At 44.2% G+C, this 27,905-nt stretch overlaps 1 protein-coding gene across 2 annotated transcripts; it reads left to right on the forward strand.

The window, feature by feature from the left end:
• The first annotated feature begins 1,429 nt into the window (after positions 1-1,429).
• UGP2 (UDP-glucose pyrophosphorylase 2) lies at positions 1,430-27,866 on the forward strand. Of its 2 annotated transcripts, none has more exons than XM_086631000.1 (10): positions 1,430-1,458; positions 7,743-7,870; positions 8,417-8,524; positions 20,988-21,173; positions 22,687-22,820; positions 23,460-23,757; positions 24,851-25,048; positions 25,239-25,481; positions 25,931-26,035; positions 26,975-27,866. In XM_086631000.1, exons 2-10 carry the CDS (start codon positions 7,757-7,759, stop codon positions 27,080-27,082), a joined length of 1,494 nt encoding a protein of 497 aa, XP_086487126.1. In that variant the 5' UTR covers positions 1,430-1,458; positions 7,743-7,756; the 3' UTR covers positions 27,083-27,866. The 2 variants fall into 2 exon arrangements, with proteins under 2 accessions (XP_086487126.1, XP_009986952.1); XM_009988650.2 differs by lacking the exon at positions 1,430-1,458 and adding an exon at positions 2,067-2,085.
• Positions 27,867-27,905: the final 39 nt, after the last annotated feature.

The raw sequence follows: 27,905 nt of genomic DNA on the forward strand, positions 1-27,905 counted from the left end.
CTGAGAAGGCAGTGTGCAGCGAGCTGCTGCATTTGTCTGGTGGTACAAATTGCAAGGGGATGCTCCTAGGTCGAGTGGATTGGGATATAAAATTTGTGGAGCACTTTAGGTCTCTGCAGTTTTGGTTTTATTTGAAGCCAAGAGGCAGAAATGGGAAGATCCAGATCGGACCCCAGAATGAACTGACCGGCTTATCCTGGGGGTTGCCTATTTTTCCCAACTCTACAGGGAGCCACGACCAACCCACGTCACCAGCTTAGGTGGGCCTAGGCCAACATGTTGGTCTGCACAGCAGCATCGGAGGCATTTCCCTTCTGCAGGCATCACTGCAGGGACGATGCTTCAGTGTGGAGCAGCCAGGCCATATTGCACCCTCAGCCCCACCAGCAAAGCTGCTGATCCATGTTTCCCGGATCCTAGTTTCTCCTCCTCGAGCCTAGAAAGAGTTGGTACTTGCTCCCAGCCCTTTCAGGCCGCTGCATCCCACCAGCGCTGGACTCCGCACCGTCGGCTCCTGTGTGCCAATAAAAACAAAGGGTGCTGTGATTTACCTGCGGGGTGCTGGGGTGGTGGGCAGGGGGACAGGCTTTTCTGCCATAGCTGGGTGTTGACACCTGAAAGGAGGATGCCCAGCCACCACTGGGAAGCGTGTTCAAGCAAATGCAGGGAAAACATCAAACAACGCGGGAAGCTGCAGCTGAGGCCAGAAGCGATGCTCTGCCTTCGGCATCTGGGACGGAAAGGCGTTTCGGCCGTGGGTGAAGGTGCTTGAATTCACGATAAGCACAATAAATGGGAAATTTTGCAGGCATCTGGCACTGAATTGTCTCCAACCTCGGCTCCTAGCCCCGCTTCCCAAAACTCCCACCCTGGAACTGCGGATGTCGCGACAGAAGAGCAACCAGGATTTATTTCCACGCGTCTCCGGCGGGGCTGAAGGATCCCAGAAGAGCAGCGGGGAGAATCACGAGCGGCTTTCGCAGGAGACATCCCGCGCTATCGCTCCCGCTGCCAGCTCTGGAGGTAGCCCCCGCGCTCCGGCGCCCCATCCCCCGGCGGAAGGCACTGGCCGGTGCCCGCCCCACGCCGGCCGCGGGCAGGCGGAGCGCGGCCGCCCGCACCCCCGAGGGACGCGGACCCTGCGCGGGGCCGCTCTGCGCGGGGAGCAGCGGCGCCGCCATCGCGCCCCCACGCCAGCCAGCGCTCCGCCTCCCGCCCCGCCGCCCGCACTTCCCGCCACCGGCGGGGCGGGGCGTGTCGCGACGCGGCGCCCTCCCACTTCCGCCGCCGCCGCCGCGAGGAGCCCGCCGGGAAGGAGGCGGGACCGCGCCCTCGCCGGAGGGGGAGGGGGGAGTGTGGGAGTGGGCGGGGGCGCGCGCGCGGCACGCGGGGCTCCGCGCCACCGCCCCGCCCCGCCCCGCCCCGCCCCCCGCCGCCCGCGGTGCCGGCAGCGACGAGGTGGGTACGGCGGGACCGCCGCGCCCCCCCCGCCCCCCCCCCCCCCCCCTCCGCCATCTCCTCCCCGTGGCCGTGTGAGGGGGCGGCGGCGGCGGCGGGAGGCCCCTCGCGGCCCCCCCGCCGCCTGAGGGAGAGGCGGGGCCGCCCTCAGGCCTGAGGGCCGCGCGGGGCGCGCGGAGTGGGGGGCGGCCGTGCCGGCCGGCCGGGCCTGTCCCGTCCCGTCCCGTCCCGTCCGGGAGCGGGGAGGAGCCGTGTGGGGAGCCCCGGGGAGGGGAAAGGAGGGGAGGGTTGAGGGGTGGCGAAACCCGGGGCGCGGCGGGTCCGCCTCTTCCATTGATGAAATTTAAATTCCTCGGGGTTTGCCTCCCGCCCGCCGGCCCGGGAGGGACTGCTCGGCTGAGGGGCCAGCGCGGCGGGCGGGCTGCTCCCAGCGGGGCCGGGGCCGCCGTCTCTCCCGTTTCCCCGCCGCCGTGCAGCCTCCGTCGGGTCGCGGGGAGGCAGCGAGCCCCTCCCGGCCTTTTCCTCCCCAGCCTTGGGGTCAAAAAAAGCCCCAACCGATTCGGTCTCTATTTGTAAGAGCAAAGTATTTATTTTATTAAAGAGCGAAAATGTCGTCTTTTGTGAAAGGTAAGCTGATGTGCCTTGTAATTATTTTTTTTTTTTCCGACTCTTCAGCTGTGCGTGCATAGATTTCTGCTTTTTTTTTTTTTTTCCCTCCTTTCCAGCAGCCCGATAGCGCGCAGACAGCGGTAGGTGCAGCAGCCCGATCGGCAGCCGAGTCGCGATGTGCAAGGGCTTCCTTGAAGTGTTGCTCGTTATTTGGCAGCGGGGCCGCCCCCGGTCCTTTTCTGCTCGGTTCGCTGCCCTCCGTGGATGCGTGGCTCTGTCGTGCGGTACAGACGTCTCCACGGTGAAACCGGGCGGTTGTAGCGGCAGGGCTGTTATCCACGGCTGATGCACGGGCAGGATCTGGAGTATGCAGGGGGGGTCTTGCGAGTGCAGATCATCTCCCTTCACTAACAAGTCTGTTAAAGTTGGGGGAGAAAGGGCACTGAGGTCGAGCATCTACACTTTTTTTTTTTCAGAGGCTTGAGTGTATTTTGGTGTTTTGCGATCCCGATAGGCTCCGGCGCTCTCCTTTACTCTCCGCATGTGTAAGCGTGCGTGTACGTGGTCTGAGTTTCAGATTCCTTTATTGCGAAACAGGGAACCAGCCTACAAGAGGTCGTTTCAGGAAGAAAAATGACTTTGGTGCATTGCTGTGGCAGTTTTCTTTTCCTCCTTTCCGATGTTTCTAATGGTGCATGTGTGCGTTTTGTAATGGAATCTGTGCTTGTAGGTTTCCTTAATATAAATCCACACCGGCCTATCAACAAATGTAACGCTGCCTGCAGAAAGAACACGAATAGGTCTTTTGCTGTACGAACTTGAATGTTGCAGGAAACCGAGGGCCTTCGCAGTCTTTGGGAAATTGCTGTAGCTCACCCAGTGGATGTCTAGAAGCGTACAACACTTGCTGTGTGAATGCATCGACTGTCTGCAAATGTCCTGTGGCACCTGGGCAAAAATGCAGAGAGCTGAAGGGGGGGAGAGGGAGGTGTTATAGCCATGTTGCTCAGCCAGCCACTCTGAAAGTTATCAAGATAAGCCCCTTCTTGCTGTCAAGTATGTTACGAAATTAACGTTCTGAATTGTTCTTTTTAAATGGAATTGGCTTATCTCAGCCTACTGCTGAAGGTAGCCATCTTACAGGCAAGTGATATTTGTGAAACTGAAAGCTGGAGAAACCTATGTAAAGATTATAACCAGATTTTAAAATATTACCAAAGATTCGACAATTCTAAAAGCTTTTTTAAAAAGTATCCGCCATGTAAGTACTCTTTTATCAAGCCAATAGTACTAAAACATGTTGCCAACATCAAGTGATATTTTTAGCATGAGGATCAACTGCAAGAGTGTGAAATCCAGCTGTGTCTGAGCGTAACACCTAAACTCTTGGTGTGTGCAGCTGGCAAGAACGGCGTCCGAGGTTGCAAACTTCTGAGTTAGCTTGGCTAACATGCTCATCCATTAAGGTTTCACTTCACGTATGCTTCAATCCAACTGATGTTGACAAATTTTGCCTCTGGTAGTAGGAAAAGAAAAACGTTTGTAAAGGCTGAGTGGGTATGTTCAGTTCTAAAAATCAAGCAAAGTAATATTTATTAGCGTTGTGAATTCTGGTGCGGATATTTAAAGAGTTTTTTATCCTCATCAGGGATAAAAATTGCCTTGAACTTTCAGCAGAGTTGGTGGAAGTTAAGGCATTCGCTCTGTGCCCTCAGCACAGGGTTCAAGGATAGAGCATTTAAAGTTCAGCTGCATGTTTTAACTTACTGGCTGCCCTTCTTGATTTTTATGCAAGTAGTCTGGCTCCAAGAAGACCTAAATAATTTTCTGCTGGAGGTCCTTCTGTGTGCTTACTTGGATTGCAAAAGTAATTATAATCCATAACCCTCAGCCCAAAAGATTCCCAATTTTCTATGAGAGAGGGGACTTCTTTCTTGACTTGTCCACGACTCTCTACTGTGCTAGGTCCTTGTGTACTGAGTACCAAGGCAGTGAAGTTCTCTTCTGAGTGAAATAGTGAACAAAACTAACCGATCTTAATGCATTCTCTGCTTTTAATGTAGAATAAGAGGAGGGACGCAGAGAGGAAATATGTGCAAACCCCTAAGTAAGGGGTCACCGCTGTTCTGTTCTTGTGCAGTTTTCCTGAGAACATCTGCCCCTTATTTTGTTTCTGACAGCGTACGGAGACCTCCTTTGTATTAGCTTGATCTGATTTATGGTATTGTGCTTTTTCATACGTCAGTTATAAAGTTACATGTCATAAACCTGCAAGTCCTCTGCCATATGCTGGAGTTCATGCTGCGAGGGCAGGGGCCAGGTTAGCAATGACAGCAGAGCACAAAAGCGTGCTAGAAATAACAGTGGGGGCAGGAGGCTTTGAGTGAAACTCTCCATGCATCAGACACTGCCGCGAGCTTGATTAAAGAGCTGTCCTTTCTCTGCTTCTTGAGGAAGCACTTTCTACTGAAGACATTAAAATAAGGGAGCCTGGCTGGTCATTTTTGCAAAGTCAAGTGTTTTCCTGAAGCCACAACTATGTAGTCATGCTCTTCTGTGCTAATTTCCTGCGTGGGCCGGTCCCCCAAGAGACTTCCACTACCTTATCCCACCCTTTTCTTCCTTCAGATGAGTGTTCAAGAACACTGGTCCCATAAAAGTGGGCTTAGGCTGAAATCTGAGGCATTGGTTGCAAAACAGCTTGGAAGAGGCATTTCTTTTTAAAGATAGTTTGGGAGTTTATGGCCGCATGTACCCTTGGAAATCTCTTCCTGCAATTATCCAACACCCCTGCCTCCCATCTGATTTTTAGAGGCACAATAACTACTTTTCATTATAGCCTGAGGAAATTTTACTTGCCTGTAGGAAATAACTGCTTTCAGATATGTGGTTGCACTGGCCTTTCTACTTCCTCGTTGCCGCTAGGGTGAAAAGAGAAATAAACCTTCACCCAGGCTGTTAAATTTAGCAGTTGCTCATGTTAAAGGACTGCACTTGCCTTTCTGCTGGCAGTAGGCTGTGGTGCATAAATACCAGATTCTTCCCAAACACTCTTGAGGGGCAGCAGCACAGGAGCAACTAGTACCGAGTGAGTTTGTTTGGAGCGGGTGCACCGATGCTGCTGCCGTGGTCTTGCTTTGGGGAGCCTTCAGAGAGTGCTGTAGATCGGCGTCCAGTCCAAATCCTAGTGGACATCTCTTCAGATAAATGCTTAAAAGCCTCTGCCTTGCAATGGCACGTTAAAAGCAGAAAAGCTTTGAGTTGCCGTTTCTCTTGGCTGCTTAGTTACAGCATTCAAATTCTGACCTATGCAGAATAGATACATTTCCTGCACCAAGCAAACACAGGTTTTCATGGACTCCAGCCACGTCCTTCCTCTCTTTCCCTAAAATAATAATAATAGTAGTACTAAAAACGCTCTCCCCAAGCCACTGTGCCCTGGCATGTTGAATCTGGATGAGATCAAGTGGTTGCAGTTGGTTGTTCGATGGTCAATGTAAAGCCTAAATATTCCCTGTCCCCAGTGAAGAGTGCAGCCAGCAGCACCGGTAGCTTTGGCAGCCTGGGTTTTGGTAAGAAACGTCCCATCTCGCCAGCTGGTCTGCGTGCTTGAGGCTTGGTGATTGGAAAAAGCAACAGGTTTGCTTTGCTTCTCTGCGAAGATGTTGGTGATCAAATGAGTTTAGCATTTGCTCATTGAATTGTGGAGAATTTATAGTATTATTAAAAAAAGAACAACAAACTAGGACGTTATCACACGTTTACTTCTATGATGCTTTTTTCTTTTGATTTGTTTGTGATATCACTTAATCTCTAAGTGATCTGGTAGATCCAAGTCTTCTGGCTAATATGAGCGAACAAGGTTTTCCTACTTACATGGCAGGCTGGGAAAGTTGCTAGCTGGAGCTGCCTCACTTAGCTTCAACATTTTTAACAGCACAAACGACAGTCTCTGCTAAATCCTTGATATTTGCAAAATTTCTTCCGAGACGCGTTGCATCACGCTGGGAGGTTCAGCTGTTTTGCAGGCTGATGAGCTGTGAGAAATGGCCACTGCTGTTGCTGTAACAGAAGTCACCTATTACAACATGTTGCAGGGAGGATTACACGTGTGTGAAAGTATCTCCCAGCAGTCGTTTCTCTGGAAGTTTAAACAGTGTTTCAGTGTGCATCAACCCCAAAATGTGTGAATGAAAAGACAGTGCGTGCAGCAGCCCGGTGTGAAAGTATTAAGCTGGTACAGACCTCCTCATTTTCTGTAGGAGGAAGTGCTTCCTAACAAAGAGCTGTCTGTGTTTTCCCATATTTGACCTGGAAAGATACGCCTAACAGGCTTTCAACTATATACCTGTTTTTACTATGAAATGAAATAAAGAAAAAGAACCTATTGTTCATTGTAGTGTTCATCTTGAGCTGGCGTTCCCCCTGTGTTGCACCACACACAGTATGTGCACTGCAGCACTTGTCTGTCTTTTTTTTTTTTTCCTTTTTTTTTTTTCCTCCCCTACCTGCAAAACAGTGCAGTCAGGAAAATGGCTTCTGTGGGCTTCAAAGCAAGGATTAGATACTGTCACTGAGTCTGAGGCTGTGGAATACTTTGCTTGAAAAAATAAAATCAGATCAGGATTGTATTAAAACGAACTGCCTCCGGCTTTCTTAGGCGTTCTCAATAGAACAGCCTTTTAACGCATGTTCTGAATAAGTACACTTTAAACCCGGTGCAATCTTCTAATGATATTTTCTGACAGTATCACTCTGTTCACTTGCAAAGTTTCCTCCCGTCCCTTTTTGCACTAGTATTCAGGGTGTTTCTCAGATCCAGCTATATTTGGCAATACATCACTCTCTGTGTTACAGAGAAGTGATTACTCAAGGGATTTGGCAGAAATTAAATTAACTGAGGTCTTCACAGAACATACTCAGGATGTCTTTTGAGAACGCGCTCGCTTCAAGTGCTTTCTGTTGGAAAATGAAGTCGTGTGACCTCCCGTTTCTTTCTGCGACGTGGACTTGACCATATAGAACATTTGTGCGTTTACTCTTTTTCACGTTTATGAAGCTTATCACTTTCCAAAGCAAAACAAATGCTGAAGTGATAGACAGACTAATTTTCTAGGTTGCTTAGTAACTGAAATGCTTGCTGTAGTGTGAAAATACTCGTACGATAAAGTAAGGGACTGTTGACTGGAACAAACTGAAGATGATGTGAAAGTGCGCTGTATAAATAATTAAAGCATATGTTTTTATTTGCTGTTGTGAACAGAAGGATACTCTCGATCACAATGTTCTACATAAAAGAATTTTTTTAGTGAAAAGCTTTTTCACAATTTTACTTGCTAAAGCATATTGATGTGGTAGGATGTGAATTCTTTGGCTCTCTGGCAAAAGAGCGTACTGCTGTGGATTTTTGGACGCTTCTTGAGGTGGATCATCGGTCTTTTGGGACTTTTTTGAGTTTTGAGAGAAAGGGTGTTGTTCTGTGCCCCAATTTAAGGTCTGTTCTCCATGTTACTAAGAACAAAAACTTTAGATTCCTGGAGTGCTAGCACAGTAATAAGATGAGACTAGATTACATGAGTTTATTAATTTTTAAAAGAAAACTGAAGGCTGTTTCTAGTCTAAATAAACTAGTTTTCTTCTTTCTCCTTTAACTCGTGTTTTTGTTTTTATTTAAGATTTCAGCAAAGCAATGTCTCAAGCTGGCACTTCACAGTTTCAGGAAGTCATTCGACAAGAGCTGGAGTATTCAATGAAAGTAGAACTTGATAAGATACTGGCGACTGCATCTTCAAATGAGCTAGAGGTAAGGAGCACGATGTGGACGCAAGTCAAAGAATGAGAAATTAGATGCAGGAAATTGAGGCAAATATTGTACAGGGAGACAAATTACAGAGTACCACGATCCTTATTTTTAGGACTGATCCTGGGTGGAAGAGTAGCCTGGTTTCAGTTTCGGCAGAAGACTTTCAGTTCCATATAAACTGTGTGACAGAGTTATTGTTAAGTGTTTAATCATCTTTAGTTATTAAAGGTTCTATGTAATCTTTAATGGATTACAGAGAGGGAGAGTAGAGCTGTCGTCCTAAAGACTGGGCCAAATTCTAATGGTTATGGTTTTGACAAAAGACTTGTCTTTTAGTTACCCAAGTTGGTTTTGTACCTTGAGTTTTAGTGGAAACGAACTTTTGGTACCTTTTAGGATTTTGCTTAGATTTTAGCATGTTTCTACTTCAATGCTGATATAATTACTCTTGTGAATAGATTGTACATCAGGTTTGTAGAAGCGCTCTTGTGATTGAATAGGTAGGCATTAAATACCAGCATTAACTAATTCATTTCTTCCTTGTAGCACACTAAAAAGGACCTGGAAGGATTTAAGAAGCTATTTCATAGATTCCTACAAGAAAAGGGACCATCTGTGGACTGGGGGAAGATTCAGAGACCTCCAGAAGATTCTGTAAGTTGCAACGAAGTGAGAGTCTGCAGGGAACATGAAACTGATAATTGCTACTTGTAACAAATGATGTAGTCACCCATAGAATGGCTACATCTGCCAAGGTTCTGTAAAATCACGCAGGACAACACATTGGGTTCTAACTGGAAAATAATTCTTTATTGACATATGTTGTGTGTGTTCCCAAACATCAGGTCCTCCTTAACATATGTGTCAAGTTCTTTGGTGTGATTTTGTTAGCTGTTCTTTGAGCAGGGGGAAAAAACGGGACAGATGCCATCTTACCATTTGGTACCTTCTCTGGAGTAAATAGTAAAACTTGCGGTAGAGGGGAAGCAGGTAGGACCCTTGTTGTTCCCCTTTCCCTCCTGCCTGTGAAAGGAGGTTGTGCCTCTCAGATGCAGATTTCCAGCAATCTATTCTGCTAAATAATTTGGAAGGGACATATGGCAAGTGGGCTGGGTTATATAGCTCATTTAGCAACTTCTGTAATCTACAGCAGCTCAGTAAAAGCAAGAAATCTGAAAGAAGTAGTTGACTGTGGGGGTTTTTTGAGTGTAATTTTCTAATGTCAGCTATGTTGTTATAACTTATAACCTGCCACTTGAGCTGCTGCTGAAAAAGCACTAAATATTTTTTTTCCGCGCTGTTTAGTACTGAAACAAACGCTTCCTATTAAACCTAACCTCATTTTATTGATTCATCTGTGGCCTTAGGCTGTCTTTTGACTCTTGCGTAACTAACGGTGTAGTTGTGCTACAAATTCCTGCTTTTCCCAGTGTAGTGATCTCGGGATATTGCAGGACTTCCGTGTCCTCACACATTTGCGGTTTCTCTTAGCCTCTCTGTGGCGCTTCAATCGAGGCTCTGTTTCCAACTGAAAGGCAGGCTGCCCAGTTACTTCCAGAACAGATGCAGCACTGCTCTCTAAAGCGTTGAAGAATGGTGCTGTTTTAGAGCAAGTCTAGGGTTTTTCCAAGGTTGAGTGTTTTCTTTTCACTTCAAGAACATGTGATGTCTCTCTCTTCTTTGCTGTAACGCTGAATGAAGTGTTGCTTTGGGGAGAAAAATCCACCTTGACTAAAGAGGCCAAGGTGAGAAACTGGAGTTCTAGATAACAAGACTTACAAGGAAGGCTGAAGAAAAGGGGATTGCTTTTAGTCTAGAGGGGGTGAGACTCTGGGGAGCGATAAGTCTTCTAAATATGTAAAAAGGTGGTTGCAACAATGAAAGGAATAAACTGTTCTCTGTGTCAAGATAGGCCAGGGATTAAATGACAGCAATCTGATGCGAGTGAATGGGCAGCTTTGTGGAGAGGGAGAGCTATTGTCTATTTTTAAAGCCTTGCACACCTTCAGTGGAACAACTTTCAAGTTCTGTAAGGGACTGAAAATTAACAGGTAGGATGTTGGGAGCAAATGTCAAACAGGAGAGTTATGACGAGACGCTGAAAGAGACTGACGGGAGATTCCCAGGCAAGGCAAGCTGTTTAAAAGAAGAAGTTAGACAAAGGTCTAACTGATGGTCACAGAGGGCTGAAAGGAGGGCAAGATTAGAAACAGTATCTCTCTTTTTCCTTATGGTTGCACTGGCTCATTCTTATCTGTGTCCCTTAGCCCTGTAGCAACTTTTGACCAAAAAGGAAAAAAAAACCCAAACCAGTAAGACTCCTGCAAAATTGTGTCACTTTGGCTCAGGTGACATTCATGCGTGATCTTGGAGGAAATTTTGCTTCCTAGCATGAACTCCAAATCAAACAATCATACTTGATAAATGTTACAGCAGAAAGCTAGGGAAAAATACCTGCAAACATACATCCTTCCATCCCTCCTTCACTTCATAATAAGTATCTCTTGCTTGAAGATTTCTTGGGTAAGGTGCTAATTAGAGACTTTCTGATCTGACAGGAGGCGGGCTGAGCGCTCTCAAAAACTGAGAGCAAGCTTAACTTTATTGAATATTTTTTCTTTTCTTGCTGACTATAAGAGTTCCATTTACCTGCCAACCTCAAACCTGCTTGCATTTATCCTGCCTCCACTACCTTTTTAATATGTCAGTCATGTGGGGGGCATACCGTGGAAAGTGAAAGGTGTCTCACATGAAACGTTTTTCAGGTCACCTGCAGTGTAACTTCTCCCAAATTCTTCTTTGCTGGGGGGGTGGGAAATGACTTGTGCAATTATTAGATATAAATCCATTTATTCAAGATCAGAATTTCAGAATTATCATTGTAACTAGTATAGGTAAGAACAGTAGGAGCTTTTAGAAGGGGTAAATAGTGATAATTTTAGAAGATCTTCATAATAAAGACTGCAGTACTGAGTTATTTAGGACAGGTATCCATCTGTGAATATATGCACATTTTATCTTAGTGCTTTTGTTCAGGTCTAGTTGATTTTTTTTATAGTTTTTTTCTTTTCCTAGCTATAAAAACCTCATAGTGTACTCTCTTGGTCTTGTTAGAACAGCAGAGAAGATGGTACACACAAGACTCATTTGGAAAGTCGGTTGGTGATCTTGCAAGTGATTTATAATTGCCTGTCTGGACAACCTTGTTTTATGAAGTGGTGGTGGGGAGCTTATTTGCTTTTGAGAATCTTGCACTGCAAGTATCATGGCCTAGAAAGCAACAACCTACTCTCCCCAGAGTGAATTTATTTGCCTGTGATTGTTTTGCAGAATTGGTTTGCTACTTGATCAGTCCAAAGCACTGAGAATTCTGGCATGTATAAACTTCAGCTGATACCTAGTAGAGCAAAAAGTATGTATTTAGGTATATGTGTGCCTGCGTGTATGTATATGTGTATATATTCATACAGACATATATATATATTTTTTTATATATATATATAAGAAAAATAAAAGCACCAAAAATGTGGCAAAACTAGTTGTGGGTTGTTTTGGTTTTGTTTGTTTGGTTTTTTTTTTAACAGCTTAAAAAAGTTCATGCATAGTTTATTACATTTACAGGCTTTGTCCTTCAATTTTCTATTTTACATAAGGTACTTCTGAGTCTCAGCTTAGGTGGGAAAGGTTGTTCAATGCCACGGGACTGTGCCATACAGGAGCAGACTTCTGATCAGACTTCCATGGGTCATCTAATGCGTTATCCATTGTACTTATTCTTAGCATGTTTTTTGTTCTTTCCTGAAGCATCTACTGACAAATAAAGGCTCCTGTCAGCAAATTGAAACAGACATGATTGTCTTTTAATATTCCTCCTTTTTTCTCTGCAATGGGAGATTTCATTCCTGACCTCCATGTTTTCAGTGTAACAACTAATACCAATGGGCAAGCAAATGGTAAGCTCCAGACAGTGATAACAGAAGATTGAACCCATTTCATGTGATATTGGTAAACCTCTGACTTGTTTTTTCCTTCCAAGTGCTTTGCTCCCTTAAGTCCAAAAGCTTACAGCGATAGCTGGCATAGTTAGGACCCATTACTGTTACAGTCTTCAGAGAAGAAAGTATCCTTAAGAGTGCTGGTTAGCAAGGAGAGGAGGTAAAGAATGTGGACATGGCAAGTGTAATTTAATCCTGTTGATGTAGATTGCAGTGATCTGTTTGTTTGAGTTGGAAGCAATCACAAAGTCCTGTGGGGAGGCTTCCAAGGGAATTGCAGTGATCAAGTTAACCTCAGAAGAGCAATGCAAAACCTCATCTAGGATGTAAAGACAGCTTCTGAAGCAATGTGAGTGTGAAAAGAGGTTTTGTTTCCCCTGTGGTTGGATTCTTGTCTGCAGCTCAAGTTGTCATCTCAGTGAAGTATATCATGAAGGAAAAGAATGAATGTCGTGCTCTTACTCAAAAGCAAAATGCCTTCCTAATCTTCAGCTCTGGAAGCAGGTCTTACGGGTTCACTTGGTGCTATTTCTAAAACTGTCCCTTGGTGCTGAGTAAATATTTCCTTGTTGTGTAAGCACATATTGACTAATATGGGTGTATTCTTTTCCAGGCTACCCATGATGTTGCTCATTTTGTCTGTCTCTGGCAAACTCTTCCAAACCTCCTTGGAGTAGGAGTATGCTTCTGAAATCTGTTAATTAGTCAAACTCCCGACGTTGCCTCATGCAAACTGTTATGAAAATCACTTCTGTGACATTGTCTGCAAAACCCAAAGCAGCTAGATATGTCATAGAATCATAGAATCATTTTGAGACATCTCTCAAATGAGTAACACTGTAGTCATGCATCTGTCAGCCATGTCGTTCCTGCCCGTTTTTGTTCCTGAAGTATTTCCCCATCAGCACTTACTTGTCAAGTCCACTGCTCCAAACACTTAGAGCAAGAACTGATTTTTATTACTGTGGAGCACTTCTTATGCTTGTGTGTACACTCGTAGGTGATGAGGTAGCTCTGCATATTAGTGCCTACACGTGACTGGAACTGCTAGATGATAGCACTGGCATCCAGCAGTTCTGATGCTGCAAGGATCCTGCTTGAATTTGAGTTCTTGACATTTGTTATTCTCTGAATTAATAGACCCTTCAAGAGCCAGGGCTTCACTGCCAAGTTGTCATTTCCAATGCTTGTGCCAAAAGAAACTGAAATATTTAGTGAGGCTGAGTTATAAATTTTGTGTTGTAGCTGATGCAACATCCAATGAACTAAATCCTTGATGGAGGGCCTGGATGGAACTGTTAACTTCATCAAGATTTTACTCTGAGCTTTCTGCATAAGCTAGTTTCAGACACAATAGTGAAGGCATAAAAGGGTAGTTGGCACTTTAGCAAAAGCAAATGATTTTGAGGCAGTTTGGCCCTGAACCGAGTGGCAGACTTTCTGCTTTTTGGAGAGCTATATTGTGAGTGATGCAAGAAGAACACAGTGAGACTTGAAAAGTGAAATAATTTTTTTGGCTTTTCAGACGGCGTCTGAACATTGTGGGTGTGGCTCGCATCCCACCCAGCTAAAGCTCAAACCTAAATGTTTTAAATCCATTTGCAGTCTAATATGGAGCAGCGTTGACCTTCAAGTGGAGGGGAAGTGGTGGCAGGGAGTAAGGATCTAGTCACATCTCTCTCCCTGACTGTGCTCAGCACCGTGTAAATTGCTCTAGATCCTGTTGGTAGTGAATCATTTGTTAAGCTTTCTGATGTACTTCCAGTACATTAAAATCAGTGTTTATCATCTCTTTGGTAAGTGAGAAAAACGATTGGTTTTAAGCTTGTCTACCCAGCCTGACCGTAATCTCTGTTGTTGGCAAAATACAGTGAGATTCTGCTTTTCGCACGCTTCTGTTCCTGAAAAGTTCTAGGAACTTTGCAAAGATTTTCTCACCTGTGTCCTCTGTGAAATGGCAGCACTGTGTGCTTTTCTAGGGAGCAATATTCCATTGAGAGTGTGTAGCTACCCTGACCCTTGAGTAGCTAATTTCAGTGTTGGCCTTTGGGAGGTAAGGGTCTGTGGGTACAGGGATCGTAAGGATCAGTATAGTTACGGAGTGAAAAAAGTGCTTAGTAGTTTGGGCAACAGTCTCTGTAGGTAACAACTGGGAGAATGTGCGCATGTGTGTTAATTCTTCTCATTGTGCGCTTGGAATTGGATATCTGCCGTCATTTCCTACGCTCATGACCCCTTATGCTGTATCAGCTGTCCCTGCCTTTCTGTCAGATCCATGCTGGTAACCTTCAGGATCTTTTACCTTCTAGAGTTTGTTCAGATGTGTCCTGCCATGCTGAAATGCTGTATCTGTGTCCTGCCTCTCATTTATTCTGCATGTTTCCTTTTGAAAATACAGCAGAATAAATGAACTGTGGATAGAATAAACTAACTAGGAACAGATGGTATTCCTGAACGGATATGCATGTGGAATAAGAGAGGGATTGCACTATATCAGAAAGCCCCAGTTCTGTTTGATTTTTGCATATTAACATTCTGCAGACCTGCTTATATCAAAGATCCTTGCATAGTATCTAGAAGATTGCTGAAGGATTTTCTTCTATGTAGTCTTCTTTTTAATGGAAAGAAAGGGTAAAATGAAGGAAAGAGATGCATGAAATGGAAAGGAAGGGTAAAGTGAAGGAAAGGGATGCATGAAGTGGAAAGGACTTCTCCTGCATTAAAATCATTTTACCTCAAGCTTATAGAATGTGTCTCTGTTATTCTTGTCTAGCACGGCCACAGCTGTTGTAAGGTAGTGCTTAAGGTCTAAATTCTCCTTATGAGAGCTTGGCACAACTGGTGAAAATGGTGCGGTCTCCAGTTGGAACTGGAACAGTGCAATTCTTTATATCCTTCCTTTCTTCATCCTCCCCCAGCTTCAACTTAGCAATAAATCTCAAATGAAAAAAGTCCCTTTCTGCAAAAGTTCGTTTGACTGGTTCTATCCTCTGGATCTATAATGAGTACATGGCCAGATCTGACATGCAAACCTGTTACATGCTACAGCTCACCTTGAAGCTGTGGTTTTGATCCAGGCTCTACTGGCCTCAGTGACCTTGAGATTCTCTCCCTCGCACCTGCTTCATTTCTCATAGCCTCAGAAAGCGTGGATAGGAGTCAGTGAGCGCGCGTGGCAGCGTGATGCCGATGCAGCAACCGTCCTGCTCGGGACTGCCTCAGGCAGTGGTCTGTGGGAACAGATGAAGTCGTCTTGTTTGCCACATGGCCCTGTTAGGGGGCACTGAAGTCTTCAGGCAGAAAATGCAGTGGATGCTGTTTTAATAGATGGCTTGGATAGATGCAGGCAGTCCCACTGCCCTGGCTTCAGTATGTGTTATTTCAGTCGTGCTGATGTGCTCTGTTGCATGAACAGAGACATCTGGGGATGCGAAGGCACCTCCGACGCGAGACCAGTCTAGCGTGTGCCTCTCTCTGGTTGCACAACTGCTTGCTGATAACGAATTGCTAGATCTGTTGTTGCTGCTGTCTTTGTGTGGTGTTCTGCTTAGGTCAGTCGCTTCTGTTTTATGGAGGGCATGCCGTGCAGGAACTTTGGGTTTATTGGTGGCAAGATCCATAAACCTCCAGCGTTTAGTGATATTTTCAGGTCAGCTGTAGCTGATTGGCAATCCCTTGAGGCATGGTTATGTGAGTGATAAAGTTTTTATTTGTTTGTCATGAAGATTGCCATACAAGCTGCCCTTTGAGTAGACTTCATAATTTGGCTTTTTTGTCCAACTAAGGAAAGGTACCGTATGTGCAATTTGTTTTCCCTCTTCCTCATATCCAAAGCAGCTGACTTTCCTAGTCCTTATTTACTGTCATCTCTTAATATTTTCAAAGGAGCCTTCACTGGTTCAAAGAGCATGCTTGTGTGTGTACACTCAGCACATGCGTATATGATAAGCCATGCACGTATATTTTCTGTTTGTTTTCTTTTCTTTTTTTTTTCCCCTAAGTTATTAGTCTCCCAGTTCTCTGCATCTAACTTCCTGGAAGAAATGAGCTTCTCAGCTAAGTTATAAATAAAACAACTCTGCAGTCTTGAAAGCTTTCTCTGTCTTAATTTAGCTGAGTAACTCTATTGCTAGTCACAAGTTGCCTGATGAAGGGCTGTAGTGTTCCTCTGTCACATAAAGTGCTTGTGTGGGGGCAATCTGAAATGGTCCTTTTGGAGAGCAGTAGATGTGAGTCTTTAGGAAGTGGCTTTGACACTATGTTTTTTCCTAGATTGCTACTGCTGCCCCAACTTAGTAACCTTCTCCTCCTGGTATTCTTTCAACGTTGTTTATGCAGGTGGCAGAATTGTGTTGGAAACCAGGGTAGATGCAAGGGACAAGTATTAGTAGCTTAGTAACCTCTGGATGACGTGAAAACAACTCAGGGCCAGGGAGAGTGAGCTCTGCTTGCAGAAAAGGAAGAATAGTATTTGAGAATACCTAGTAGGCTTCTGCCACCACGAAATGGAGAAGAGCTGGGAGGGATATTTCCTTCAGACCTCACAGGTGGATAGGTCCAGTTTCTCACCTTACATCTAGTCTTGCTTATTAAGCTGCTGTTCTTGATTTGACTTTTCCAGTCGTCCTCTTCTGCCACATCTGGTGGGGGGGAAGAAAGTACAAGCCCTGTAAAAATAGTGTAACTGTTACTAGGTTGATCTTGATTCTATTCCTTCTTCACCCCTTTAAGGAGCAGGAAACATCAAGGCCGATGTGTTGTGCATCTTCGATGCGGAGAACATGGCAGAGACTTCAAAACCAAGTAAATCTACAGCTTCTGATTTGTTTCAAGATGTAAAACATCTTCCCCGTGTAACATTACAGCTTCATATGAGAATGCAGATGTTGCTGTTTATTTACCAGAAGTCTGAATGAAGTTAAACTTTTAAAAAATATTTTGTGGGTTGTTTAGACTTTATAAATGAATCTGCATTAAAAAGAGGCACAACAACAGCTTGCTGCCTAAACAGCCAAACAAACTCATTTTGTAGATCTCCAAGGATGCTGAGCTCCCAACTTTACAAGCACAAACCCAAATTAAAAAAAAAAATAAAATAAATCTGTTAAGAGCCTTACCTCAGAGAGACCTAAGGGCAGATGCTGCTGGAGGAGCTTGTGGTTAGGAACAGGTGCCTGCTCCCCAGGGTGTAGCACCGCAGGGTGGGCTTGGCCTGGGGCAGACCTGGGTGTAGGGTCAGATCCCACCACAGCCCTCCTGGGACCTGCTGCCAGGCTGTTCATTCCCAGGAAGGGTAGGCGTTTGGGCTGCACCGTGATGGGGCTTTCATCCCGGGGCTCAGTCACACCTGAACTGCTCTGGAGCCACATTTGGCTGCTCCCAATTTTGCTTATCCTGGGTTATACATCTTTTAAGCCTTTGCTGACGCTTTCAAAATGCTGCTGTTGAATTTAAAATGTGGAGAGAAATATTTTGATAAGATGTACTAGTTTGACATTTGTGTTACTGGGCGACACTGTTATCTTCTGTGAAGTCTCGTGCCTGAGCCCCATAGTAGAGTTTTGTTCTGGAAAACTGACAGTTTGCTTGGTGTTTTATTTCCTGTTATTTCAGGTCTGGTTTAGGGTCTTTTGCCCCTCCGCCCTGGGACTCCATTCATTTCTAGCTGTCACCTTATCTTCCACCTTCTTCCCTCTTATCAACCTCAGCTGTCTCCTTCCTTACTTTATTTCAACCTTCTGTCATCTTTGGATGATGCAGTTGAGCAGAATTTATAACCTGCAGGCAGGAAGCTGTGCCAGGCTTGGGGGTAGAAAAGGGAGAATGGGAAAAGGCTGCAGTTGGTCAGAGATCATAACCAGCAAATCTGAGAGAGGGCACAGAGAGAAAAGCAAGGCAAAAATGGACAAATGTTTCCCTTCTGCTCACAATATTTCGTACCCTTGGAGTAATATATGGCACAATCCTGTTATCTCCAGGCGCTGTGTGACTAATTGTGAAGACGTGTTTGTGATTAGAACGGTTGTTTAATTTCTTGATACTGCCAGATAAGGAACCTTTTTGCCTAAAATGAATGCTCTCACACCCTCACATGAGAAAGCTGGAATGGGAGGACTTCACCATGTTGCTTCTCTAGCAAAGTAGGTCCAACTAAGAAACCTTTCAGTAGTGTATTTGGTCTCTAAGGGGAATTTGCATAAATTATTCATAATCAGTTAAGCCACACATTTAAAACTGTCAGCCTTTTTAATGAAGGGATCTTAGAGAGCTGGTTTTAACCAGCTAGTTAACCAGGAAGGAGACTGGTTTTAATTCTCAGTTCAAGGTAGCAGAAATCTAGAGAAATAATTTTGCTTGAGTGTACTTTTTACACGGTTCACTTGAGTAATGCCCTGTTGTCTAAGTGTTGTGTTTTATTTCATGATCTTATGATACAAAGTTGGAACTGAGACACTGTCTGTTGGAATGCTGGGACTCCCTCAAAACCTTGCTTGAAAACTCTTAGATGTGTGAATCAAATTGTTGTGGCGTAGGTAAATTTATAGGGATCAAAGTTCTGTTTGTCTGAAGGTTAGCATTCAAGTTAAAGCCTTGGCTGGCAAATTTCCACTCCCTTGTCCTTTACTGATCCATGCAGAGTTTACTGACAAATCTGTGTGCTTGTCAATGACTCAAATGACGTGTTGTTTCTATGGCCAGCGTTCTCCCCAGATTAAATGGGAAACAGCATGCCAACACCACCTGCTTTGTTTAATCACTTTATTTCTTTCTCTGAGGAGAACTGACTATTAGCAGGTGACTGCAGCAGGGATTGTGTTACTGCTTGCTGCCTGAGCCATGATAACTCCACTTTCACCTTCTACCTTCTGAGAGAGTGAAATAAAAACTGCTTAACTGCCATGGCTGTGATTAGCTGGAAAGTGGTAGCTTAAATACATAAGATTTCCCTTTTCGTTCTTACTTTTACAAGCTAAATTGTATGTAACTTTAACGTGACGATAACTTTACGCTTAGGATAGTCTGTGCATTGCTTCTAAAGCTCCTTACCTGCATCCGCTGCCTCAGGGCTTTTTGGGATAGGGAACCTCGACTGCTTTTGAAACGTGGAAGTGTACAGTGGAGTCTGAACTTACTGGGTAGGGAGAAATGCAAGAATTTGGTTAAGAGCACGTAAATGGAAACATTCGGATCTTTAATGTGTTGGTTAAATCTCAGTATAGAGTCACAAGCAAGTCTGGATGTTCCCTCTTCTCCTGGGAACAGTATAGTCTGGGGGTACCTGTACTCCCAGTACCTGCTAGAAACAAACAGCGAAAGTCCTGGCATTTCTGCAGAATGTAGCTTTAAAACAAACTGCATTAAAAGAAAGCAATTACTAGCCTTATTCATCAAGCCTCATAATTTTAGTTGCATATCTTTGTTTTGATGGGTGTGTATCATAAACCTAGCAAAATTTGTCGTGTTCTCCAGTAACACTGCCCACTGAGCCAAAAATTAAGTCACAACATTGACATATATTTTAATGTTCAACAGCTAGAGTGTTTCAACAAGGAATTTGGTGCTATTCTTATATTTAGTGTTTTCATATTAGTTAAAAATATTTTAGTGAGAAAGTAGGGCTTTCAAGTTAAGTTAATCGCTTGCTTTTTTGCAGTACGTATCTTACTCATTGGGAAATTTTTCTAAACGGAACGAGCTTAAGCAGTTGCATTGGGACGTTCCTCCTGGGCCAGTTTCCACTGTTCGAGTAATGGGAGTTTAGATAGTCATTATGTAGTAACTTATGGAGTGATCTTATCTTTAAATGTATACCATAAGCTTTCCGGCTCCTGTGTGAGGCAGAATTTCCTTAATGTGAGGGATCTGCTCTCATCTGCTGCCTGTGGCTTACTGGAATGCTGCAATTGCGCAAACTCTCCTCTCTACCCCCGCGCATCCGAGTAAGAAATATGACTCTTGTTCCAGTGTGAATTTCCTTTTGAACCCCAGCCCGACTTGCCCAAAGCAAACACAGTTCTGAAAACTACTCCATATGTGTTTGGTTTTGGAAATCAGCTGTGGATCTTACACGCCCCTTGTCAGAACTAAAATAATTTTCTTGCTGCTAGAATACACGCGGCACTGAAACACGAAGGCTTTTCTTCAAAAGAGAATCTCTAGAAGGGCAGGCTGCAGGATAATGGTGCTGATTTTGCCCCAACGGTTTTGGCACGGTACTTACCGCTGCATTGTTACCTTTGTCTCTTGGACTTAGGTGCTTTGGATTAGGGGACAAGCAATGCCTTGTGCAAGGCACGCTGTCATTGCAAACCTGATTTTTACTCTCCATCACTAGCCCCAAATGTAGCCCATGCTCTGTTTTTAAACTTGGAGGATATAGCTGTCAAAGTAGAAGACTTTCTGCAAGGTTTAATGTGAGCTGGACAAACACATCCCCAAAATGGCAGGATGAGAACTAGGAGCTTTCTTCCATTTTGTAGCATGCTGTTAGGACAGATGAATTACTATATTGGACTAGTATTTGGAATAAAAATTGGTTTAGACTTGGTCAAAGAACCAGCCTTTTGCCAGGAATGTTGCCTCTGACAACCTCAGAGCAAAGTATCCAAAAAAATCTGCTGCGAGTTTAAGCTGCTCAGGGAAGAAAAGTTTGATGTCCTGCATGCAGGGCCTGTGTTCTTAAATTATGGCCTGACTGAAGGGAGTGATCTTACTGGCGAACTGAGTTAGATGGCTCTGAAGGAGACATCCTCTCCTTCTGCAGGACAAGAGGAGCGTTGTGGTAAGTGGTGTAACTGGCCTGACTTCTTCCTTACCCCTCTTCACCATTGAGTCCGCTCCCCCTACCTTGCAGAGCAGACAGACACCTTTTGGATGAAGCTGATGGTGACTGGTGTCACGAAGTCTATAGAACTTCTCAGGAAAAGAGGTTATTGTAGTAACAAACCGAGTTATTTGTATTGTAACAAATCAGGTTATTGTAGACTCATTTTCTTTAGCGTCATAAATCATATAAATAAATGTGGGCATTATTGCCAACTTTAAAGTTTTGAAGGTTTTTAGGGAGAAAGCAATTTCCTTCCAAATATTTGACTGCTGGGTTTTCTTGTTTGTTTTTACAGATCCAGCCCTACGAGAAGATAAAGGCCAGAGGACTGCCCGATAACATCGCTTCTGTCTTGAACAAGCTGGTGGTGGTGAAACTAAATGGCGGCTTGGGCACAAGCATGGGTTGTAAAGGCCCAAAAAGCCTTATCGGGGTGCGGAATGAGAACACCTTCTTGGATCTGACAGTGCAGCAGATCGAGGTAACTTTCGATGGGCTTTTTCTCCTGCGTTGAAGGAAGCAAGATGTACTGAGCTTCTCCTTTCTGTATGAGCTTTTAAGAGAGGTCACAGTGGATCTCTTGCCAAAAGGAAGAGGAGAGGGAAATGAGGTCTGATCACAGGGCTAGTGGTGAAGTGGAGACTTGCTTTGGGAAGAACAGGCATGAAAGGGACAGAGCAATTGGCAATTGAACTCCGTCCACTCCCCCCATGTTAGCACAAGCGTAGTTCAGCCTGTGCACACCAACCCGGACAGCAATGGTTGTGTCCAGAAACACAAACAATCCAATTGTAGAACTGGCCTGGCGTGGCTAACTCCTGGGTTTGTTCCCGACTCCTCCAGGTGTGAGTCTAAGTTTAGCTTTTTAAAAGCTTTTTTTATGTGCATTAGAACAAAGCCCTTCACAGCAGCTCTGAGATCCTTGTCGAATTAAAACTCTCATGCTGGAAGTGATTGCTGGCATTTTCCTCTGAAGAAAGAAAAGTAAAAGGAAATAACAGCTGTTGGTGTTGAGAGAGGACATTTCAGCTTATGTTTTTAATGCAGAATATTCCTCTTGCAGCAGATAATTAAGACGGTCATTAGAGTAAGAAATTAGACGTATCTTTTCCATAGTTTCTGGATCTCCAACTATTTTTTTCCTCAGTGTGGTGTTTTGTTTGGAGTGTGTTAGACAGTTCTATACTAGACTTAAATTTATATCCAACTAAGGCAGATCTAATCCTTTAGTGTTTTGGGTGCTTTCTCAGAAGGGCCATTGTGGAACTCTCTGGAGGTTAATGATCCCAAACACTCCCCAGCAGACGACGAGGGCGATCCGATACACAAAACTTTGAACTCACTGAAGCATCTTTTTTTTTTTTTCTGCACAGTTGGAATGCTGTCATGTTTTCTGTTTTTTTGCCTTTGCTCTGCTGTCCGTGTGGAAATGCTCTTGTGTATTTCAGCTCCACTTTACAGATGCCCCAATAATTTACATGTGACATTTTGTTATGTACCCTTGATACTGTTGTCCATCTCGTAGCATGCCAAAAAGGCTCAAAAGTGCTTACTATGCAGAGAAGGTTTTGAAACCTTACCCTGACAGACTTCAGTAATTTGGGGAAAACCAGCTCAAAAGTGCTTACTGTGCAGAGATGATTTTGAAACTTCCCCCTGACAGACTTTATTAATTTGGGGAAAAACTTGCCTTTTGTTATCAACTATAGCCTAAAATCTAAAATAATCATTCTGTGATGTCGTGCTTTTCAAATTTTGAATCTCAATGCAGATTTAAACACAGAAGTTAATTAATGTGGGCCTTATCTTTACTACTTAGAAGGATTTGTTTTCCTTTTACCTGATTTATTTTCCATTCTGTTGGCATCTCTCTCATCTCATGCATTTATTATTTCCAGTCTGTTTTATCTAATAATTTATTTCTCCCCAAATCATAGATGTCAGAGTTAAAGCTAATAATACATGCTGAATTTACCATTTCTTTCCCATCTCAGCATTTAAACAAATCCTACAACACCGACGTTCCTCTTGTTCTCATGAATTCCTTCAACACTGATGACGACACAAAGAAAATCTTGCAGAAATACAGTCACAGCCGTGTGAAGATATATACTTTTAATCAAAGCAGGTATCAAAAAACTTCTCCCCTTAGGGTGAAAGGAAAAACTAGCTTGTCACTCCGTATTCCAAACGGTGTGGGTTTTTAGTTCGGAATGCCGAGGTAGCAATAGTGTCTTTAGTACCTAAGTTCTCTTTGGCTCTGCTTAACTCCCTGACGTTTCACTCTGTCAAAGGCAATGTATTAAAATTAGGGAGAGGGGTGTGGGGGGGACAGAGTTTCTCAGAAATGTATGAATGATGGTGTACAGGGTGCTGGCTGCTTGATTCCTGAATTTGCTTTGAGGGTACCTGGGCTCTGGAGGTAGACAGAACATGGCTTTCTTATCAAGAACAAGCTCTAACCTAAAGTGGCTGATGATGTCAGAGGGATGCTTGGCATGCTCTGAACCCACGTGTCAGAGGAAAGCTTAAAACAGCTTGGTCGGGGAACTGTGGCTTTAAATTCTTGAATGAGAGATTGCATTCTGCAGCTTCTCCGTATTTGGATGGGTCTTTCAATTCCGAGTACTTACATGAACCTAGCAAGTGTATCTTCAAAACTGCATGAAAAAGCCCATGCAGTTTCACCTTTACTATTGCATTTTGGTTTTCTTTATGCTAGTCCGACATCGATGAGAACTTTTAACAAAACCCCCTGTCTTCCCAGGTATCCTAGAATTAACAAGGAAACTCTGCTGCCAATAGCCAAGGATGTATCTTACTCAGGAGAGAATACAGAGTGCTGGTATCCCCCAGGCCATGGAGATATCTACGCCAGTTTCTATAACTCTGGTCTGCTGGATAACCTTATCGCAGAGGGGAAGGAATATATTTTTGTATCCAATATAGATAACTTGGGTGCCACTGTGGACCTTTACATTCTTAACCATCTTATGAACCCACCCAACGGAAAACGCTGTGAATTTGTCATGGAAGTCACAAACAAAACCAGGGCGGATGTGAAGGTAAAGGGAAAGAGTTGTGCACGTCTGTCCGAATGCCTGGCGTGGCGGGGAAAATCTCAGCCTCTCGTCTCCTCTGCATGCATGAATTCAGACATACATTAAATCTTCTTATAGCTATTTCAGGCACCATTTAACACATCAGCTGCGATCTAATTTGAGATGCACAAAATCAGCAAGTTTATGAAGTTCTAATTCATGGAACAGATTGAATCTAGGTTCTGGGCAGCAGCAGACCAGGACAGCCTGGACTTGACTGAAAACACAAGTGATTTCTGCAGGGTGCAGGTCACAACCTCTACACCTTCTCCAAACTGTCACTTACACCAGGGAGAAGTTTGGAGATGGTAAAAGTAGAGCACTGAGGGGTGGGATACAGCAGCTGTATCCATCTCCACTGACGGAAAAAGTACCTGAGCTACTTACCCAGCTGCCAAGGTGTGTGTTGCTCAACTCGGCTTGGTGTGGCTGCCAGTCTGCTCCGGCCCTAACCGCTGGACTTTGTACAAAGTCCAGGTCTGGCAACTTGTCAGATGTTCATGGCGTGTATCAAATACTTGTAGCATGCGGCAATTTGTCCCGTAACTGTACTTTGCTTCGAAAGGATGGGGAAGAAACATGGTTTTTCATAATATTTTTCTAATATTCATTAGATATTAAGAAAGCTCTGACTTAGTCCTGTAAAAACCACAGAAACGCACTGTAAGAATACAGTCCAGGTTACTGAAGTGCCACTCGTTTCTCCAGTAAGTGCCACAAACACAGAACCATCAGATTTAATTTAGATTTTGCTCTATAATCTGGTGAAGTACAGCTGAAGGTGATTTTTGACAACAGCAGCGCTTGCAAAAGGTTCTCAACAACTTTGGTTAAAGAATTAACTGTCTTGGAGTGCTGAAACATGATCGTGTGACAGTTCTGACTGTACTTTAAACAGACTCTATAATTAGTAACCTGGTAGCTGAACACGAGCACCATGTTTTCACTAAGGTTCAACTTTAAATGCCAACAAAATAGTGAGTCTCTCTGGGGTGAGAGGAGAGTTTCTCCATTGTCTCATGAACAGGACTTAAAACTTCTTCTTTGACCCTTGCAGGGTGGCACACTTACACAATATGAAAACAAGCTGAGGCTGGTGGAGATAGCTCAGGTCCCCAAAGCACATGTGGATGAATTCAAGTCTGTGTCAAAATTCAAAATATTCAATACCAACAATCTGTGGATTGCTCTGTCTGCGATTAAAAGGCTGCAAGAGAAAAATGCTATTGACATGGAGATCATTGTTAACCCAAAGGTAATCATCTAGGAAGACTTTTTAGAAGAAATGGACCCAAAAGAACTGTTTGTTTCTAGGTAACTGAACAGAGACTGCTGCTTTCAAAAGGGAGCCAGTCTGTCGGTAAACACAGAGCTCTGCCTTACGCTCCTCTCTAGCTCCCAGTGCTGTTACCTGCTGGTTGTTTACACGAGTTTTTCTCTTCCAGACTCTGGATGGAGGCTTGAATGTTATCCAGTTGGAGACTGCAGTCGGCGCTGCTATTAAGAGTTTTGAGAACTCTCTGGGGATAAACGTACCTCGTAGTCGTTTTCTGCCTGTTAAGACCACGTCAGATCTCTTGCTCGTGATGTCTAATTTGTACAGCCTTAATGCTGGATCTCTAACGATGAGCGAGAAACGTGAATTTCCAACAGTGCCTCTTGTCAAACTGGGAAGTTCTTTCACGAAGGTAAAATCCTAGAATTATCCTTTGTTTTTATCTCTGAATAAAAATACAGTCTGTAGCAGTAAGTCAGCTAAAAGTGAGGTTTACTTCATCTGCAGCTGGCTATCTGGGCATTCCCTTTGCTCTTTGTAAAGAACTGTTAGGCTGTTAGAACGCAAACTACTTAACACCTGTGCATAACGTCATGGTGCTGTTGGGTGCTCCTTCACCCCATCACCTGAGGGAACAGAAGGTGAATTGGGGTGTGCTCGCTAGATGCTGCCCTTGCTGCTTCTCATAGTTATCTCTCTCTGAAAGAAATGACAGTACCACCTTGCTTTCACAGTAGCAACTCTTAATATAAGATGTAAATGCTGGAAAAGTCTCTAAAGGGAGTTTTCAAGAAGCTCCCGCATGTGTCTTACTCCACAGACGGATTTAAAACTGTCTCTGTTTTTTCCTCTGTCTAAAAGGTTCAAGATTACCTGCGGAGGTTTGAAAGTATTCCAGATATGCTGGAGCTGGATCATCTCACAGTTTCAGGTGATGTTACATTTGGGAAGAACGTTTCATTAAAGGTGAGTGTGTAATTGGGATGCTCCTGCTTTAAACATGACTGATCTCTGCTCCTTGGTAACTGATCCTGCCTAATCGGTGCCTGCACACCCAGCCCATGGAAGCACTCCTGCGAGTTAAGTAACTGGCCAAGAATGAACAGTGACCCTTACTGTGTGTGCACGGTGTCACTGCTACAGCTGCTTCTCTGTGGAGTCCCAGGGAGAGCTGAGCTTTGTCTGTGAACCTTGAAAACTCCACAGCCCTCATGGCTCTGTGTTCAAAACAACGCTTGTACCTTTGTCCTTCAGCTCTACAAGCTGAAGGAGTACATGCCTCACCTCCCAGGCTGGCATTGCAGCCCCAGGCCCCTTCCTTCTCATCCGGTTGGGGTTCTCCATTTATTAGTAAATGTCGAAGCTGAGCAACTTAATTTCTCTCTCAAATTCTTCCATGGGACCTGGTCAATCCTAGCAGAACATTGTCATGGTCCTGCAACAACCATGCATTTGAACTGGCCTGGGCTATTGTCAGACTGCAGACGCACACATGTGCACCTGTTCCCAGCTCTTTCTGTGTATTTATCTGCCTTCCTTGCAGCTGTAATGGTGAGCTGTGCCATGACACACCGGTGCGGGTAACATTTTTCCACCTCAAAAGCAAGGAGACGTGATAAGAGTGCTTACAGCAAGCACGTATGTTCAAAGAAGGCATCAGCTCTGCTTGTAAGCTGATAGTAGCGAGTATGCTGGTAATTACCGTGTTTCCACCAGTGCTTGTTTAAAACCTTTGGCGGGGGGAGCGGAGGGGGGGAAGCCTATGCAGAAACAATACAACTAAATGCATCCAGGAGCTGGCTGTGACAGCTGACACCTAACCTGTCCTCCAGACAACACTACTCGCTCATTCCAAGCGAAACTATAAAGTTTCTAATGACTTTGTTTTCCTTTCCGTAAATCCAGGGAACAGTTATCATCATTGCCAATCACGGCGACAGAATTGACATCCCAGCTGGAGCTCTACTAGAGAACAAAATCGTATCTGGCAATCTTCGGATCCTGGACCACTGAGTCAGGGAAAGGGCACAGTCGGTTCTGTCGACTGCTGTGCTGAACCAGCCTCCTAATGGAAGAACCTTTTAAGCGTTAGAAATATAAGTACACAGAGGGCCTCTGCTCTGTCATCTTCACAGTACCCTGCAGTATTAATTTAAAATTAATTTCTCTTGCTTATCTTCTTAAGCAGACACATAGCGCCACGGATGTGCTAAGTAATGCTTCAGTCCTTACAGAGATTCTGTGACTCAGTCAATATAACCTTGAAGTGCAATACTGTTTGTCTTGCGGTAAGATGGACAGATCTTCTTCGATAAGAAGTTAAGAGGCTTGCCTCCAACAGTCAGTAGTTTTGAATTGCTTGTAGCTGCAGAAATAAAGCTGTGAAGCAATACATGTGGGACAACACCATTAAGCTACTCATGTGGCTTTTTATGAAGTGTAAGTGGCAGGCACAGTTGAAAACCAAAAGTTTCACTACTGCTGTTAAAACGGGCTGTTAGAAACCCTGTATTTCGTGTGCTCACAAACATCCCACCCTATAGCCCTCTTTAACCCCCCCGAACTACAAGTGGGATGTCCTATCCCAACTGTATGTCAAGATACTGGGGTAAGGCTGTCAATACCTCCATTTCTGTATCGTGAGAGTGGGAATCGTCCGTGTTCCAAACTCACCCAAAGAATCTAATACTTGAGAAAAATGCCTCAGTATCCACGTGTGGTGTTTGCTTTTTTTCCCACATCCCATTTAAGGCTGGATCTCCTGTCAATATCTTAATCCTTGATCTGCCCTTTTTTTTTTTTTTTCAATAAATGGATCATGTTGACTACACCCATG

Source organism: Tauraco erythrolophus, chromosome 2 (genome assembly GCF_009769465.1).
Source record: "Tauraco erythrolophus isolate bTauEry1 chromosome 2, bTauEry1.pri, whole genome shotgun sequence".
NCBI classification, from domain to species: Eukaryota; Metazoa; Chordata; class Aves; order Musophagiformes; family Musophagidae; genus Tauraco; species Tauraco erythrolophus.

Bases quoted from the DNA above. Each gene is read 5' to 3' on its own strand.
- UGP2 (XM_009988650.2), top strand. The intron at 25,049-25,238 runs GTAATCATCTAG...TTTCTCTTCCAG, and splicing joins AGATCATTGTTAACCCAAAG to ACTCTGGATGGAGGCTTGAA. The intron at 26,036-26,974 runs GTGAGTGTGTAA...CCGTAAATCCAG, and splicing joins GGAAGAACGTTTCATTAAAG to GGAACAGTTATCATCATTGC.